The 18,213-nt window shown below is 42.2% G+C and overlaps 1 protein-coding gene across 3 annotated transcripts in view; it reads right to left on the reverse strand.

Annotated features, from left to right (window-relative positions):
• The window catches only part of LOC140740068 (adhesion G protein-coupled receptor E5-like), a 185,028-nt gene that overhangs the window by 53,931 nt on the left and 112,884 nt on the right, over nt 1–18,213 (reverse strand). For all 3 annotated transcript variants that reach the window (XM_073068932.1, XM_073068930.1, XM_073068931.1), the window contains 3 exons: nt 14,850–14,966; nt 11,291–11,472; nt 3,297–3,473 (listed from right to left, as the gene is read on the reverse strand). In XM_073068932.1, coding sequence (XP_072925033.1) covers nt 3,297–3,473; nt 11,291–11,472; nt 14,850–14,966 — 476 coding nt within the window. The remainder of the gene's footprint in view (nt 1–3,296; nt 3,474–11,290; nt 11,473–14,849; nt 14,967–18,213) is intronic.

Raw genomic sequence — 18,213 nt, forward strand, 5'->3', positions numbered from 1 at the left:
GCTTGGCATCTTTTCTTGGCAATAAGTTCATAAGTTCATTTAGGTTTGGTGTAAGGTTCTGTGTTGTGGAGATTCTCAGGATGGACTGCAGGTGTTCATCAGTGAGACGACTCCTGTGTGATGTTTTGTTAATCTTCATCACTGAGAAAAGCTTCTCACACAGATATGTGCTACCAAACATGCACAAGGTTCAAGCCGCATGTAGACGGAGCTGAGGCATTGCTTCAGGAATGGAGCGAATAAACTGTACAGTGTCGTACTTTGCCTTTAGTGTCCCATTACACTGCAGCTCTATCAGCTCCATCTGAATCTGTACAGGTGCAGTTTCCACGTCGACGGCAAATGGGTTGCAAAGCAGCTCGAAATTAATTTTTTGTGCTTCAAAGTCACCAAAGCACCGTGCGAACTCAGTGTGAAGTGCGCTCAGTTTATCAGCAAAGTGCGCATTTGGGAACATCATTGCGCCGACCTGGTTCAACATTACTTGGCAACAGGGAAAATGAGGCAAGTTGCACTCTCATTTGTGTCTCTCATAAGAGCAGCTTCACTTGAAATGCCTTCACTTTTCTCTTCGCCATTGTTAGGGGTTAGCTTTGACTTCAGAATAGCGTTGTATACAGCAACAGACGCTTGACGCGGGAATGTTCCCGGGTAGCCTATCGGCAGCTGTTGTGCTGCATTATGGGATCTGTAGTTTGTGTATTATCAGTGCTTCATATTGCCGGGCCATTAATAATTAAAATAATAGATCTATCTAAAATGATCTCACGGGCTGGATATAATTGTACGCCGTGCCGGATATGGCCCGCGGTCCTTGTGTTTGACACCTATGCCATAGAATGAGTGCAAAGGAGATTTACACAGACATTGCCTGGATGGAGAGCTTTCCGTATGACAATAGGTTGAGTGAAGTTGGCCTTTTCTCCATAGAGCAATGGAGGGTGAGAGATGTCCTGATAGAGGCATAGAAGATGATTAGAGGCATTGATTGTGCTGATAGCTAGAGGCTTTTTCTGAGGGCTGAAATAGCTAACATGAAGGGAGCATAGTTTTAAGGTGCTTGGAAGGAGGTGCATACGGGATGTCAGAGGTAAGTTTTTCCACAGAGAGAGTGGTGGGTGCGTGGAATGCAATACCAGCGATGGTGGTAGAGGCAGAAACAATAGGGTCTTTTAGAGACTCTTAGATGGACTCTTCTATGGAGCTTAGAACAATAGAGGGCTATGCGGTAGGAAAATTCTAGGTAGTTTCTCGAGTCGGTTACATGGTCGGCATAACATTGTGGGCCAAAGGGCCTGTAATGTGCTGTAGATTTCTATGTTCTATTACTATTGTCCAGGTGAGCCAAAACTGAGTGGAGAGCCAGTGAGATTGCATTTTGCTTATCACCTCAGTAGGTCTACAGTGGACATAGTGGGTCCAAGTCCTTGCTTAGGCAGGAGATGATTTGGCCTTGACTAACCTCTCAAAGCATTTCATCACAGTAGAAATGTGTGCCTCTGATCCACAGTCATTGATTCAGATCAGCCTACTCTTCCTGGGCACTGATATGATTGTCACTCTTTTGAAACAGGTGGGAACTTCTGACTGCAGTAGTGAGAGATTGAAGATGACTTTGAACAGTCCTGGCAGTTGGCTGGCACAGGTTTTCAGAGCCCTATCAGGTACACCACCAGGGTCTGACTTCTTGCTGGGGCTCACCCTTTTGAAGGATGTTCTGATGTTGACCTCCGAGACAGATTGTAGGGTCCCAGATGCTGCAGGGAACCACGCAGATGTAGATTTAGTCTCTCTTTCAAGTCCTGCACAAAAGGCATTGAGCTCATCTGGGAATGAAGCATCGCAACCATTCATGATGTTAGTTTTCACTTCGTAGGAACCTGCAAACCCTGCCAGAGCTGACATGCATCTGATTCCATCTCTAACCTCAACCAAAATTGTTATTTTGCTCTTAAAGTAGCCTTCGGTAGGTAGTACCTGAATTTTTTTTGTATAGTCATCCATGGCTTTTGGGTTGGGTATGTCCGGTATGTTCTTGAAGCTATACACTCATCCACACAGATCTTGATGAAGTCAGTGACAACTGTGGTGTATTCATTCAGATTCAAAAATGATAGATGATTCAAAGATGTGTAGATGTTGACAGCCATCTTCAAAATGATTGAGATCTCCTGCAATTATAGGGAAGGTATCAGAGTGCAGTTTTGTTCTGCTGATTATGATGCTCAGTTCCTCCAATGCCTGCCTGATATTGGCCTGGGGTGCTACCAGGATGACTCCAGAAAACTTCCCCAGCCGATAAAATGGACAACATTTGACCTCTTGATGCTCCAGGTCGGGCAGGACTGAAACAGAACTGCCATGACTGCACATGACGATGAGCAAATCCTGAAGTATACTCCACCTCCTCTGCCTTTAAAAGACTGAGTTGTCCGAGTTGTCCTGTCTTTGAGGAGAATAGCATCCAAAATTGTGGGTGTGAGCCACTTTTCCATAAAACAGAATACATAGCAAACTTTCTAAGATGTCTTCAATTACATTTTCAAGAGACTATGCACTCACCAGCAGGATAGTCGGGAGGATAGTTGGGAGTGGAAATCCCAATTGTAGAATTCCCAATTGGGAATTGTAGACTGGTATGATGTCCCCAGTTCAGTTTTCTTAAAAGGGAACTGCACTCATGACTGGAGTCTGCTGTCTAAGGTTTATCAATATTCATTATCGATGGATTTTTTTAAAAAACACCTTTATATACTTTAATACTGGTGCTCTGTTTCCCAAACTCCCTTGAAATGCAACATGGCTCTATCTCCTGATCCCCTTAAATATCCTTGCAAAGTGCTTTTAAGAGAAGTGTATATTATATGGAGGAAGCATTCACTGTACATAAATTGGAAGCAAGCTTTGACCCACTAATTCAGATCTAACAAGGAGAAAGCTCCTATTGAGCACAGCTGGAAACATGCAGGCCTTCGCTACTGGGGTGCCTCACCACATTTGACAATGTAATGCCTCACTGGAGTCAAATTCTATCCCTCGACTCATGTTGCTAACACCTGATTAGTTCAATGAAGAAAGCTGCAACTCTAGGTACACACTGTCCTAGGTCTGATCCCTACTTTTCTCAATGTGATCTCAGGTATACAAATGGGGAGAGTAATGACTCTCAAGCCCATTCAATAGACCCCAAATGATGTGATCCTGTATTTCTCAACCTGCTTTTTCTTTCACATTCCAAATTGGTTTACCCAGAGCAATCTGTTTCAGTTAGTACTTTAATCAACTATAGTCTGTACCGGGATTGGAGCTTGGGAAAGCAAAACGGCAAAGCTGGTCAGATGTGTGCAACTGCATATTGTATTTTGTGGCAAAGTTTCATGAACATTACAGCCAGCAGTATTCCATCCATTCTCCTTGCCTTCGCCCTTGTGTTCCCAGAACACACATGTTGAAATTTCAGATGCCGCTTTCTTCTGCAAGAAAGGAAGAGAAGATTATTGAATAATTATAAACACACTTTTGGCTCCTACCCCCTTCCTGTCCAATCCTGATGAATGATCTTGGCCTGAAACATTAACAGTTTATTCTTTTCCATAGATGCTGCCTGATCTGATTTCCTTCTGCATTTTATAAGTGTCACTATTGAATAATTAGTTCTGAACTACTTACATTACAAAATTGAATATTGTGTCACTTTAAAGCAGTTGATTGTCTCAGGGTCTCTGGCTGTCTTTCTACCTAGTCAACCTCCTCCCACCCTATAAACCAAAATACAACCTCTGTTCCCTGGCTCTTTCCAAATAAAATAGGTTTTTTTTCTCTCAGCCTGGATAGGAAGGCATTAGTCATTAGAAGATAATGGACAAACCTGGATGTTTTCACTGGAGTTTCTGGTGTGACCTGATAGGGATTTATAAAATTATGAGCCATGTAGACAGGGCAGACAATTGGAGTCTTTTTTCCCCAGTGCAGTAATGTTAAATCATAGAGGGAATAGTTTTATGTTAAGAGGGAGATAATTTAAAGGAGATTGTGGGGCAAGTTGTGCACCCTGAGAGAGGTGAGTGCCTGGAATGGGCTGCCCAGAGAGGTGGTGGGGCTAGATATGATGCTCATGCTTAGGAAACATTTAGACAGATATGTGAACATGGAGGGATATGGACAATGAGCAGGCAGAAGAAATTGGTTTTAATTGGCATCGGCAGACATTGTGGCCAAAGCGCATATTCCTGTTCTGTGTCCTAAAATTGAATTGAGTTTTGGTTTATTGTCATTTAGAAACCACAACTGCAATGCAGTTAAAAAATGAAACAACGTTCCTCCAGAATAATATCACAAAAGCACATGACAAAACAGACTACACCAGAAAATCAACATAACATTTGGCAATCCCCAAATCCAGAGTCCGGAGCGGCTGCTGCGTATTAATATCGTGCTACCATCTTAGCGCGTTCCCTGGAAAGGAGCTCCAAATCCACCAGACAAAACAAGACTACTCAAACACACCAAGTCAGGAGACCAACTCTACCACCCAACAAACCAAAAACTAAAGCTACAAGACCTACACAAAACCACATAGTTACAACATATAGTTACAACAGTGCAAACAATACCATAATTGATAAAAAAAAACAGACCATGGGCATGGTAAAAATAGTCCAAAGATGTTAAAAGACTATAAATTTGAAAGAAACCACCACACAGTTTCCACAAGTCGTCAGGGTCCCAATAGACGCATCCCACACAAGCGGCAGAAGGGAATACCCCCGCTATGGACTTCAACGGTGCTGCCGGACTCAGACTCGCAGATGCAGCACACAATGAAAGCACCACCAGACCCAGCCTCACAGACGCAGCACAGAGAGAAAGCGCCCTGACCGCAGGGAACTCCGAGTCTGTCGAACCTCCGAGCTCCCACCATCCCCTCCAGCACAGCCTCTCTGAGCACTATCCTCTGCCGAGCGCACTACGATGCCCCCGCCACCAGCCACTGGCATGTGACCCTGAGGACTGGGGGCCTGTTCTTCCCAGCAAAGACCCAGACCTCACAACAGCAGCAGCAATGAAGAAGGCCTTCCTGGAGATTTCCAGATGTTCCTCCGTGCTCCCACGTCTGCTTTTCATCAGATTAGGATTGTGCACGGCACCCCGCTTGACAAATAACAGATATCAACTCCAGAGAGGCCGCTGCAAACTGTGTCGCACCACCATCTTGAAGCATCATGTTGGTTTAAAGACACAGATGCAGCTGGCAACACACAATAAGAGAAAAAAAAAAGTAGCTTTTGCAATTATTCTCAGTCTGTGAAGTTTGGGAGCAAGCAAGGGGGGCATGGTGTGGAGTTGGGAGGACCGTGTGATCTGTTCAGCAGACATTGTATCTTGAGCCAGTTCAGTCCAGAACGGAACAGTAGAGTACTAGTGTAGAAACCAGAAAATCAGATTTTGGAATCTGAAGCAACACACAAAATGCTGGAGTTCAGGCAACATCTGTGGGGGTGGGGGGGGGGATGGATAATCAAAGTTTTGGGATGAGACCCTTCACCTGGTCTTACATTAGTGAACTGTTGTTCTGTATAAAAGTAAAGTAGGCTGTTGGTTGTCAGCACTAAAGCCTGATTCTTTGTATTCTCATTGGTCTTTATGTAAAGATACTGCTGCTATTTGGATCGTCTTGTCATTCAGGCAAGGTACACAAACCTCATCTTTCTAAACCATAAGACTATAAGATATAGGAGCAGAATTAGGCCATTTGGCCCAATAGACAATAGACAGTAGGTGCAGGAGTATGCCATTCGGCCCATTGAATCTGCTCTGCTATTTCATCACGGCTGATCCATTACTCCTCTCAGCCCCAATTACCTGCTTTCTATCTCCCATTGTAATTTGTAGACCACATCCTTACTACTATTTGGGGGTCTGTATATAACTGCCTTCAACTCCCCCTGCATTCTTTTAAATTCCAGTGAGTACAGGCCCAAATCTGCCAAACACTCCTCATATGTTAACCCCTTAATTCCTGGAATCACCCTCATGAACCTCCTCTGGACTCTCTCCAATGGCAACACATCCTTTCTGAAATATGGGGTCCCAAAACTGTTGACAATACTCAAGTGTGGCCTGATTAGTGTCTTATAAAGCCTCAGCATTATCTCCTTGCGTTTATATTCTATTCCCCTTGAAATAAAAGGCAATATTGCATTTGCCTTCTTAGCCACAGACTCAACCTGTAAATTAACCTTCTGGGAGTCTTGCACAAAGACTCCTAAGTCCCTCTGTACCTCTGATATTTAAACCTTCTCCCCACTTATATAATAGTCCACACTATTGTTCCTTTTACTAAAATGCATTATCATACATTTCCCAACACTGTATTCCGTCTGTCACATTTTTGCCTATTCTTCCAAGCTTACAGAAACTTGTAGTTCTTAGTTGTCTTTTGTTGGATTTTAAAATTGTCCCAGTCATCCAACTTCCTACTCACTTTTGCAACCTTATATTCCCATTCCTTGGCTTTTATGCAGTTCTTAACTTCCCTTGTCAGCCACGATTGCCTATCCCTGCCATTTGAGAACTTCTTCTGTGGGACATATCTATTCTGTGCCTTGTGAACTATTCCCAGAAACTTCAGCCATCTCTGCTCTGCCATCATCCCCACCAGTAAACCCTTCCATCCACCTGGACAAGCTCCTCTCTCATGCCTCTTTAATTCCCTTTATTCCACTGCAATACTGATACATGTGACTTATGCTTCTCACTCTCAAGTTGCTATATGACTTCAATCATATTATGATCACTGCTTCCTAAGGGTTCCTTTACGTTAAGCTCTCTAGAAAGGTCTGGGATATTACACAATACCCAATCTAAGACAGCCTTTCCCCATGTAGGCTCATGTACAAGTTGCTCTAAGTAGCCATCTCATAGGCATTAAACAAATTCCTTTTTGAATTTTGCCTCTGTGATATAATTTAACTCTTTGCTCTGTCTGTATTTGTACCCAGTCATTGGCTTGTCCATCATTACATTAATGTTACACCCATCATCTACTTTATAAAGCTGCTGGATCATTCTTAGCTCTGTTATACTGGTTCCCATTCCCCTGCCATATTTGTTTGAAAGGGTATGTCATCAGATTTCTGAATAAGGCAGAGGTTGATAGATTCTTGATTGGTCAGGTCATGAAGGGATACTGGGGTAAGGCATGAGATTGGGGCTGAGAGGAAAAATGGATCAGCCATGATGAAATGGTGGAGCAGGCTTGATAGGTCCAAGAGCCTAATTCTACCTCTATGTCTTATAGTTTATGGATTTATGTCATGTGTGATGGGAATCCTTCATGATAGGTGCCCACTATTGGAGCTTTGTCAGCTCCACCATGGACACTGCCCTCCCCAGCTTCAAGGAGTGATGCTTCAAAGTTTACAACTTTCTGCAGCCTATTTCAATCCTGTGCAGTGGTGCCCTCACCTCCCTTTCCCCACTCCTCCCCCCATACCAGACAGTAATGCAACCAGTTAGAATGCTCTCCATGGTACTTCTGTAGAAATTTGTGAGTGTCTTTGGTGACATATCAAGCTTCTAATGAAATATAGCCGCTGTCGTGCCTTCTTTGTTACTGTAACAATATGTTGGGCCTAGGATATCTCCTTAGAGAACTAACTAACTCCCAGGAACTTCAAATTGTTAACCCTTTCCAATTCTGATTCCTCGATGAGCACTGGTGTGTGTTCCCTCATCTTACATTTTCTGAAGTCCAGAATCAAGTCTTTAGTCTTACTGAACTCAGCCAGTTGATCTCTCTTGTTCCCATACATCTTCTCATCACCGTCTGAAATTCTGCCAACACTAAGTGTGTTGTCAGCAAATTTAGAGATGACATTTCAGCAATGCCTAGCCACACAGTCATGGGTGTAGAGAGAGTTGAGCAGTGGATTTGTTATTTCTGATCCACCCATTATGTGGTCTTCCAGAGAGGAAGTTGAGGATCCAGTTACAAAGGGAGGTACAGAGGTCCAGGTGTTGAAGATTTTTGATCTGAGCTGTCGGAATGATTGTGTCAAAAACCCTGAACTGTAGTCAATAAAAAAAAACAGCCTGATGTAAGTATTAGTATTGTCTAGGTGATTCAAGACCATGTGAAGAGCCAAGGAAACAGCATCTGCTGTAGACCTAACTGCCAAACTGCAGTGCATCCAGGCCCTTGCTTAAGCAGGAACTGAATTTAGCTATAACCAGCCTCTCAAAGCACTTCATCACCTTAGATGTGATTGCTACTGAACAATAGTCATTAAGGCAGATCACCCTGCTCTTCTTGTCTACTGGTATGATTATTACTCATTGAACCAGGTCGGAACTTCTGACTGTAGCAAGAGAGATTGAAAATGTCTTTGAGCAACCTGTCAGTTGGTTGGGTACAGGCTTTCAGAGCTCTACCAGGTACACCATCAGGGACTGGTGCCTTGTGAGGGTCCACCCTCTTGAAAGACGTTCTGATGTTGGACTCAGACAGATTCCAGGGTCACCAGATGCTTCAGGAATTCTCATACCTGTAGTTTTATTCTCCCTTTCAAACCATGCAAAAAAGGCATTGAGCTCATCTGAGGTGCAGCACCGTCATTCCTGACATTAGGTTTCATTTTGCAGGAAGTAATGGCCTGCAAACCCTACTAGATTAGATGTGCCTCTGATTCTGCCTCTAACCTCAATTATAATTGTTCTTTTACCCTTGAGCTAGCCTTCCATAAGTTGTATCTGGCCTTCTTGTACAGTCCTGGATCACCAGACTTCAATGCCACAGATGTAGCCTGCAGCAGACTCAAATTCTCCGGGTTCATCCACAACTTTCGATTCAGGTATGTTGTCATAGTCATACACTCATCCACATAGGTTTTAATGAAGTATCTGTTGCATATTCATTCAAAGATGAATCCATGAATACTGTCCAGTCCACCAACTCAAAGCAGTCCTGTAAGTGCTCCTCCACCACCCTTGACATATTCTCTTGCTCCTTATTACTGGTGCTGCAGTTTTCAGACTCTGCCTATACTCAGGGAGTAGGAGTACAGCCAGATGATCAGACTTTCCAAATTGTGGTAATGGGATGGTATGGTAAGTGCTCTTAATGGTAGTATAACAGTGGTCAGTATGTTGGCTCCTCTGGTTCCACAAGTGATACTTAAGAGACTCTTTCTGGCCTGGTTAAAATCCTGCAGGATGATGACTACTAAGACGATGACTTAAAACCCCTATAGTGATAAAATGGATGATACTTGATCGCAACATGTTTCAGGTTGGGTGAGCAAGACTGGAACAGAACTGCCACATTTGTGCTCCATGAGGAGTTAGTTAATCATAAAGCATACTGTGGTGAACTAGATATACCTGTCTGACTGCTCCTGTGGCTCCACCCACAGACCCTGCTGACTGCTCCTGTGGCTCCTCCCACAGACCCCTGTATAAAGGCGACTGTGGGCTGCTGCTCTCCCTCATTTTCCCCAGGATGTAGTGCTGTTTATTCTTCCAGTCAATAAAAGCCGATATCTCACTTCCTAAGTCTCAGCGTGAGTTATTGATGGTGCATCACATACTCCACTTCCTCTGTTTTTGGAAGAGTCACCAGTCCTATCTTAGCAGTGAATCATGAAGCCAGCAAGCTGTATTGCTGCATTTGGAATGGTGGGAGATATCCAAGTCTCAACAAACAAAAAAAGACAATAGTCCCTGATAACCCTCTGGTACAGCAATCTTACTCTGTGGTTAGTCGGTAGTGGAAGTCAGAACCCTCTTTTGCTTAAACAAACATTTAATCCAGCGTGACTTTGAGTAGTAATAGATTTGTTTAAACATCTTAAAACGATGTTGCTTACTGTATTGTCCATGGCTGAAGGTGTTCATTTCAGCTCTAGCTATCTAAAACTGGAATGACGGTTTCCATTGGAGCTGCTTGTACAAATCACCTTCTTAATGGTGCCACCAGAAGTAGACATTTTTTTTTAGATTATGAGGACACTCAGTCCTCATTTATTGTCATTTAGTAATGCATGCATTAAGAAATGATACAATGTTCCTCCAGTATGATATCACAGAAACACAAGAAAAACCAAGACTGACAAAAACCACATAATTATAACATATAGTTACGACAGTGCGAAGCAATACCATAATTTGATAAAGAGCAGACCATGGGCATGGTAAAAAAAAAGTCTCAAAGTCCCGAATAGACCATCATCTCACGCAGATGGTAGAAGGAAGAAAAACTCTTCCTGCCATGAGCCTCCAGCGCCGCAAACATTTGGACGGATAAGAGAAGTTTAGAAGGAAGAGTAGTTTACAACAATGGTAGATCTGGAAGACAGCACTTACTGCCCATCCCCAAGTGTCCTGATAGCATTAAGAATTAACCATGAGATGTGGGATTGAAGCCAAGTATATTTGAAGCAGATTGTGTGATTCTAATTGTATCCTCTTGGTCCCCATACAGTTTTGGGCCCCATGTCTCAGAAAGGATATATTGTCATTGGACAGAGTCCAGAAGAAGTTCGTGAGGATGATTCCAGGAATGAAGGGGTTAACATATGAGGAGCATTTGGCAGCTTTGGGCTTGCATTCCCTGGAATTTAGCAGAATATGGGAGGATCTTATTGAAACATCGAATGTTGAAAGGACAAATAGGGTGGATGTGGAAAGGATATTTACTATAGTGGGAGTATCCAGAACAGAGGGCACAGCCTCACAATTGAAGGGTGATCTTTTAGCACAGAGGTAAGGAGGAATTGTTTTAGCCAGAGAGTAGTGAATCTGTAGAATGCTCTGCCACAGTTTGTGGTGGAGGCCAAGTTCGTTGGTATATTTAAGGCGGAAGTTGATCGTTTCCTGATTGGTCAAGACATCAAAAGATGTGGAGAGAAGATAGGTGTATGAGATTGAGTGGGATCTGGGGTCAGCCATGATAGAACGGCAGACTCGTTGAGCTGAATGGCTTAATTCTGCTCCTGTATCTTATGGTCTTATGGTCTTTTCCCTTCCCCGGAGATTTTAATGGGGGGTCTACAGACAAATTTGCTCAGTACTAAACTGTGCTGTCACTATTCTGAAAGGGTTGAATTGAACAGTGTAGAGACAACTTTAACCTTTATTTCAATTTCATTTCTGGAGTGTTTGCTGCAGTTACTAAATACTGTAATGTAATATTCCTAAACATTGATATTTCTCAGAGAAATAAGATTAAAAATGCTCATTGTATTTGACAATCTGAATTTAAGTGACCTTTCACAATGAGAGACGCACCAACCTGAGCCAAATTTAAGCTGAAAATGATGGGAGATGAGAGATTTCCTGTTTTCATGCCACTAATGCTCACTGTCAGCACATCGGAAGCCAGTCTTGATTTTACTTCAGGTTTCGTTGACAAGTAACCGGTGTCCAGTCCTGATTGAGAGCCTTTGAGGATGACGATACCAATGCAAACAACTTCTGTGTATCAGGTAACAATTAGATAGACAGGCATGAGAGAACAACTTCACCTCACAAGGAACTATAAAAATACAAGAACACTGGAGTAGAAGTAGGCCACTCAGCCTCTCAAACCTGACCCATCATTCAAAATGATCATGCCTATTTCACACTGCCCTCATCTCTCCTTTGTGCCAGCTCTCAATCACCCTCAATTTCTCAATCTTTCAAATATTTATCTATCTTCACCTTAAGGATATCAAATAATCTGGCCTCCACCACCCTGAGATGGATTTCAAGTTTCACTACCCTCTAAGAGAAGAAACCTCAGTTTTAAATGCCCAGCCCCTTACTTTGTAGCTATATCCCCTTTGTATATGTATATCACATTTCCACATGTGAAAACATCTCAACATCTGCTTTGACAAGCTTCCTTAGAATTTTATATGTTTGAAATAAATGTCACTCCTCTTTTGTCTAAACTCCAAGGAATTCAAAGGTCAACTGTCCACCTCTCTTGATAGGACAACATTCTCATCCTGGGCACCCAAGCAATTATCAAAGAGAACATCCTTTCGATGTAAGGGGATTAAAACTATATGTAGTATTCCAGGTATGGCTTCACCAAAACTCTGTACAACTGGGAAAAAACCAAATCCAAACCCTTTGCAATAAAGGCCAACTTACTGTGTGTGCTTTTTTAAAACTATTTTTCCCCTGCATAATAACTTGTGTTTATTGCATTTGTATGCATAAATTCCTCTGAGCTTCACTCAGTCACTCTGCATCTAGACAATAATCTATATCCCTCAATCTGAAAAGTACTATATCCTCAAACTCTGATACTCTTCCTCCAACCTTTGGATCATCAATAAGCATGGAAACCTAACATACTGTTCCTGCCTCCAGGAATTGATACAGGGTCACCCTTCTACCTACATCTTTCTCTCCTGAAGGGGACCAATTACTCCCAACTCTGATTTTCCCTCCCTTATCACATCCTCAAAATTTTTCAGCAAATTTATCAAACATAATTTACTTAAACTATATTTGATTTTGTTCTGCTTTCTTAAATGATTAGTTATTTCCTCTGTGATTATTGATCTGTGGACTTTTTCAATGATAAATGTTAATTAACTGGGCTGTAGTACCTCATCTTCTGTCTTCCTGCTATTTTGAACAAAGGAGTGCCATTAGCAGTTTTCCAGGTACCTTCTGGAATTTAGTGACTTTTGAAAAATCCCAACCAATGGTTCCACTCTGCAGCCACTTCCTTTAAAATTCATGGGTGTAGGCCTTTGGGTCCTGACCACTTGTCTGCCTTTAGCCCCATTCGTTTCTCTAATATTTTCTCCCTTGTGATTGGGATTTTTACAATCCTGCTTGTTGTTTGAAGTTAGCTCATCTATTATCTGAGCGATGTTTGCAGTTTCCTCCACAGTGATGTGGCCTCTCTCTAATATTTAGTTTAAATTCCTTTCTACAACTCTATTTGGATGATTTGCCAGGACACTGCTGCCACCACAATTCAGGTGACGCCTCTCCCAATGGAACAACTCTCTCCTTCCCCAGAATCTCATGAGTCAGTACCCAACTCTGCCACACCACACTATCAGCCATACATTAAAGCTTATTTACCCTTGGCCAATTTAAACATGGCTCATACACAGATAATAATCTAGAGGTTATCTACCTTGTGTTTCTGCTTTTTCAAGTTTTGCCCTGAGTTCCTTGTAATCCCACAATTGAACCTCCTCTATCTTTACCCATGTGGTGAGTGCCTTCATAGACCATGACATCTGGATCCTTTCCTACTCCAGCCCAGAAGAAATAAAGAACATAGGGAAAAGCCTTTGCTTCAGGAACAAGCTCTTTGGTCTATCAAGTCTCCACCAGTTATAATGCTAGCCCACAAATTCACCTCTTTGTACATGGCCAGCCTCACTATTCCCTACAAATTTAATGCCCTCAACTTTGACACCAAGAAGGCAACATGCCTTTAGAACTCTAGCTTTAGAGAACAGTGTCTGTTCTCCTAACAATATTATCCATTATGACTATTATGTTTCTCTTTCCTGCTCTCTCTTTAATGGCTTCCTGTGCTACAGGGCTAGGGACAACATGCATATCTATCTTGCAGCCCAAAGTCTTGGCAACACAGGGAGTAAGAACTTTGTACCTGTAAGCAAGAAACAGGGCTGAGTCTTCTCTGAAACTATCCTCTGGAACCCTCTACCTGTCTCACCTGTAGTCACACTATAATTCGATCATTTGCCACTTCAGAGCCAGCTGATCTCCTGAAAATGCTTTCAGATAATTTGCACTCCCCCCCCCCCCCCACTGATGTGCGGCAGTGTTTGTAGCTTGACTGAGCTGATAATCTTCAAGCAGCCAACATTTGTTCCAGATATAGTCACTATATACCCGAATGAGGCCTACCAGTCCCTGCTCTCTGTGGAGAAAGTGTCAAATCTCAGGTGGACACAAGACAAAAATTAAGTACGTGAAGGATAGGCTGTTAGGTGGTGGACAGCTTTGCAGCCTGAGGCAACAAGCAAGGACATTGTCATGGAATTTAAGAGACTTCCTGAGGGAGAAGAATTGATGAAGATGGAGGGAAATGGACAGGCCCAAAAAAAGGATGACCTCAGTGAAGTAAAAGAGAACTTAACTAGGGACCTTATCAAGGTTTATAGGACGACTCAATGCATGCTTGGATCATTTCACTTTACCACCACTTTTCTCAATTAATTCAGTTAGGAACTGTCCCTGGGATGTAATGAAATAAATTTTGCCTCTAGTTAACAGCACATATTTTTCACAACTGACATAAACACTGATGTAGCTTCATAACTACTATTTTGGAAATATGGTTTTGTTGATCCTATTCCATAGACCACATAAAAGTAAGGAATATATGGCAAGGAACATGTGGATACAATTTATCCCTCTGACAGTAACATGGGTTCTGGGACCATCTCTTTATGTAGTCCATGAATTTCCTCCGGGAATCCATTTAACTAATCTGATATAGAAGCCAAAAATTCAAAAACAACATCTGATTTTACAGATGTATTCCAGAATAATTACCTCAAGGAAGATTTTACATACCCTATTTCCTATTTAATTAACCTTTAGTCTTTTCTCCCTAGTATGACCAACTAACTTACTTTAAATACTTCTGAGCTATATGTGTGGAGTGAACACCTCATTCTCACCATTACTAGATGGAGTTTCTTCTCCAGAATTTAATCACAAATTTATTAGTGACTTTCTCAAATGGTCTTCAAATCGGAACATTCTAATAGGGAATGGCCAAATAGAAGGGAATTGCCCTTTATTGAGAACAGAACCTTTACTAACAGACATTCAACCTGTAGAAGAGAATTCAATATTACCAGTTGGGTTCTCGCCTTTAATAGCTTCCCACATTAGTTCAATGCTCGCAGATTCTGTTGATAATTTTGCTGTTGAATTTGGCAACTTTTCAATGGGATAAGCTTGAATAACAACTTCTGAAAAGAAAATTCAGATAGAGTTAGTGGATTTTGTGCTCAATAATACATAATAGAGTAGAGTTGCAGCTAGGCTATAAAATTTATCCCATCAACAGTATCAATTCCTCTTTTGCAGTCTATGCCTAAATGCACTCACTTCATCAGTGTTCATAAATTTCATCTGCTTCTGTACTAAACCTTCTCTGGTTTATAACATTTCATAATTTATTCCTCTTGCTATGAGATCCTTCACATTCTAAATGGCTGGTCAATAGTGCAAGAGACTATTTGAGACAAACACCGTTTCATTTACTATCTGCAGAAAAGGGTCCTCATCACATTTATTTCATTTTCTACCATATTTTCTCCAATCATATTTTTGTGCCTACCAAGCTGATCTAATCCTAATGATAACATTATTTGTGTCTCTGCCACTTTAGAAAGAACATTACAGGAGTGTAGGTGGTCTCCCTGTCCTGCTGGGGCCCTGGGAGCAGGTATAAATAGGGAAGAACGGGATTCCTGAAGCTACAAATAATTCTGAGGATGTCTCCAACTTTGAAATAACTAGAGAAAAACTGATGCTACAGGGCACTGCATGCAGCCATCAGCCATGATGTGAATGGTAATGACACAGTAAGAAATCATCCAGAAGCCCTGCACGATAATTCCTAGGCCATCTTGGCAGAGTTTGAAGCAAGAAACAACCTGTTAGAGGAAATCATCAGGTTGAGTGCCATCTGTGGGGGGAAAAAAACTGTCAATATTTTAGATCAAAACTCTACATCAGGACTGTAGATAAAGTCTGGTTCACTAGCTAGCTCAGATCCTGCAGAGCTGTAGTGGAAGGAAGTGACCCTCAACTCAGACACTGAAAATACTTTATATGAATCTCATCCTCCACCACATCCTTCATCTCAACCTCTGCCTTATTTTGTTAGCCTCTGCTCTTATTCTATTATCATGTTTTTTTTTGGAAGAGTCTAATTGCCTTGACAATTACCTGTGGAATCACATACCACAAACTTTCTGATTTAAAAAATTCTTACGCAGGGAATGTGGCCTTCACATGTTTATCCAGAACTTAAGTGCCCTGTTGCCCTCAAGAAAATAGTGGTGAGCTTCCTTCTTGAGCTGCTGTAGTCCTTGAAGTGTGGGGTATACTCACAATGTGCTAAGGAGTTTTAAGGTATTCACCCAGCAGCGGTGAAGGAATGCTGATATATTTCGAAGTCAGTGTGGTTTGTGGCCATTTCTAAGGAAAGTGGTATTCCCTCTGAATTTGCTGCCCTTATCATTTCAGCTAGTAGAGGTGGTGGGTTTGGAAGGTGCTGTGTAAGGAGTCTTGGTGAGTTGCTGCAATGCATTCTATAGATGATATAGACTGCTGCTACTGTGCATTGGTGATGGAGTGAGTGAACAGCTGTGGCTGGGGAGCTTGTCAAGTGGTTTGCTGAGTCTTGTGTGGTGTCGATTGAGCTGCTCTCACCCAGTCAAGTAGGGACTGTTGCATCACACTCCTGACACAATCTTGTAGGTAGTGGACAGGTATTGGGGAATTTGGAGGTGAGTTACTCACCATGGGATTCTTAGCCCCTGACATATACTTTGTATACATGGCTGCACAAGTTCAGGTTCCAGTCAATGGTAACCTCCAGGAATTTGATAGAGGGGATTCAGTGATGGTAATGCCTTTGTCATCTTATGGGATAAGAGCTAGATTTTCTGCTGTTGGATATTGTCATGTGGTATGAATATAATTCGTCACCTATTAGCCCAGCCTGGATATTGTCCAGGTCTCAAACTTTACAACTCCTCCCTTGGAGTGTCAGACACCCTGAGCCAATAGGCTGGTCCTGGACTAATTTCCACTTGGCATTATTTACTTATTATTACTTAATTATTTATGGTTTTATATTGCTATATTTCTACACTATTCTTGGTTGGTGCGACTGTAATGAAACCCAATTTCCCTCGGGATCAATAAAGTATGTCTGTCTGTCTGTCTGTCATTCCATTTAGATGCAGACTACTTCATTACCTGAGGATTCCAAACATTGTTGAACATTGTTGAAGTAAGCCAACATCCCTACTTCTGATTGTATTACCGATGAAGCAGCTGAGGGTGATTGGACTAGGACTCTATCCTAAGGAACTCCTGTGGAGTTGTTTTTGACAGATATAATTGAACTCCAACCATTACAACTATCTTCTACTGTGGTGTGTTGCTGTATAATTCAAACCAGCAAGGGGGAAGGGAGGATTCCCTGATTCCCATCGACTCCTGTCCAGGGCTTCTTAGTGCCACATTTGATCAAATGCTGCCGTGATGTAGAGAACAGTTATTTAAGGCAAACATTTCACCTCTGGAGGTCTGTTCTTTCGTCTGCGTTTGGACTAAGGCTGAAACGAAGTCAAGATAAAACATGCACCTTCATGAGGGTCACCTTATTTACCTTAATGGATCTATTAAAAATGCCTTGTATTTGTGCGTGCTTCTTTTGAATTTACCTGCACACTGTGTGCCTGAGACTCGCACTGTGATTAATGAAATATATAAAGGGAACTTGTGGAGGAGTGTCTTCAATAGACAATAGACAGTTGGTGTAGGAGTAGGCCATTTGGCCCTTCTAGCCAACACCACCATTCACTGTGATCATGGCTGATCATACACAATCAGTACCCTGTTCCTGCCCTCTCCCCATATCCCTTGACCCTGCTATCTATAAGAGCTCTATCTAACTCTCTCTTGAGTATCCTCTTCACTCACAGGATAGTGCAAGTGTGCAATAAGTGGCCAGTGGAAATAGAAGATTCAGTTTTATTTCAACATTTAAGAGAAGTTTGGTCTCGAGGGATATCTATGGAGCGCTATGATCCGGGTGTAGATTGAAGGAATTAGGCAGAATAACAATTTGGTACAGATTAGATTGGCTGAATGTCTTGTTCCTGTGCTGTAGTGCTCTATGTTTCCAGTTGGTGGAGGCAGAAACCTTAACTGCAGACATTAATTATTTAATGCAACATTAAAGGATCACAGCAAACAGGGCTATAGATATGTGGGGGTTTTATGGCTCTCCAGGCAAGATGGGCCAATGGCCTCTTCCTGTACCATAATTTCACACATTTCTCCATTATTTCTGAATGGTGCCTGTCATCAGTGGCATACTTAAGGTATGGCAGGTATGGCATGTGCCCTGGGTGCCACTTAAAGGAGGACGCCACTGAGCAGTTTCTATTAAAGTCAGACAAGCCATCCTCGGAT

The sequence above is a fragment of the Hemitrygon akajei genome, chromosome 16 (genome assembly GCF_048418815.1).
Source record: "Hemitrygon akajei chromosome 16, sHemAka1.3, whole genome shotgun sequence".
NCBI classification, from domain to species: domain Eukaryota; kingdom Metazoa; phylum Chordata; class Chondrichthyes; order Myliobatiformes; family Dasyatidae; genus Hemitrygon; species Hemitrygon akajei.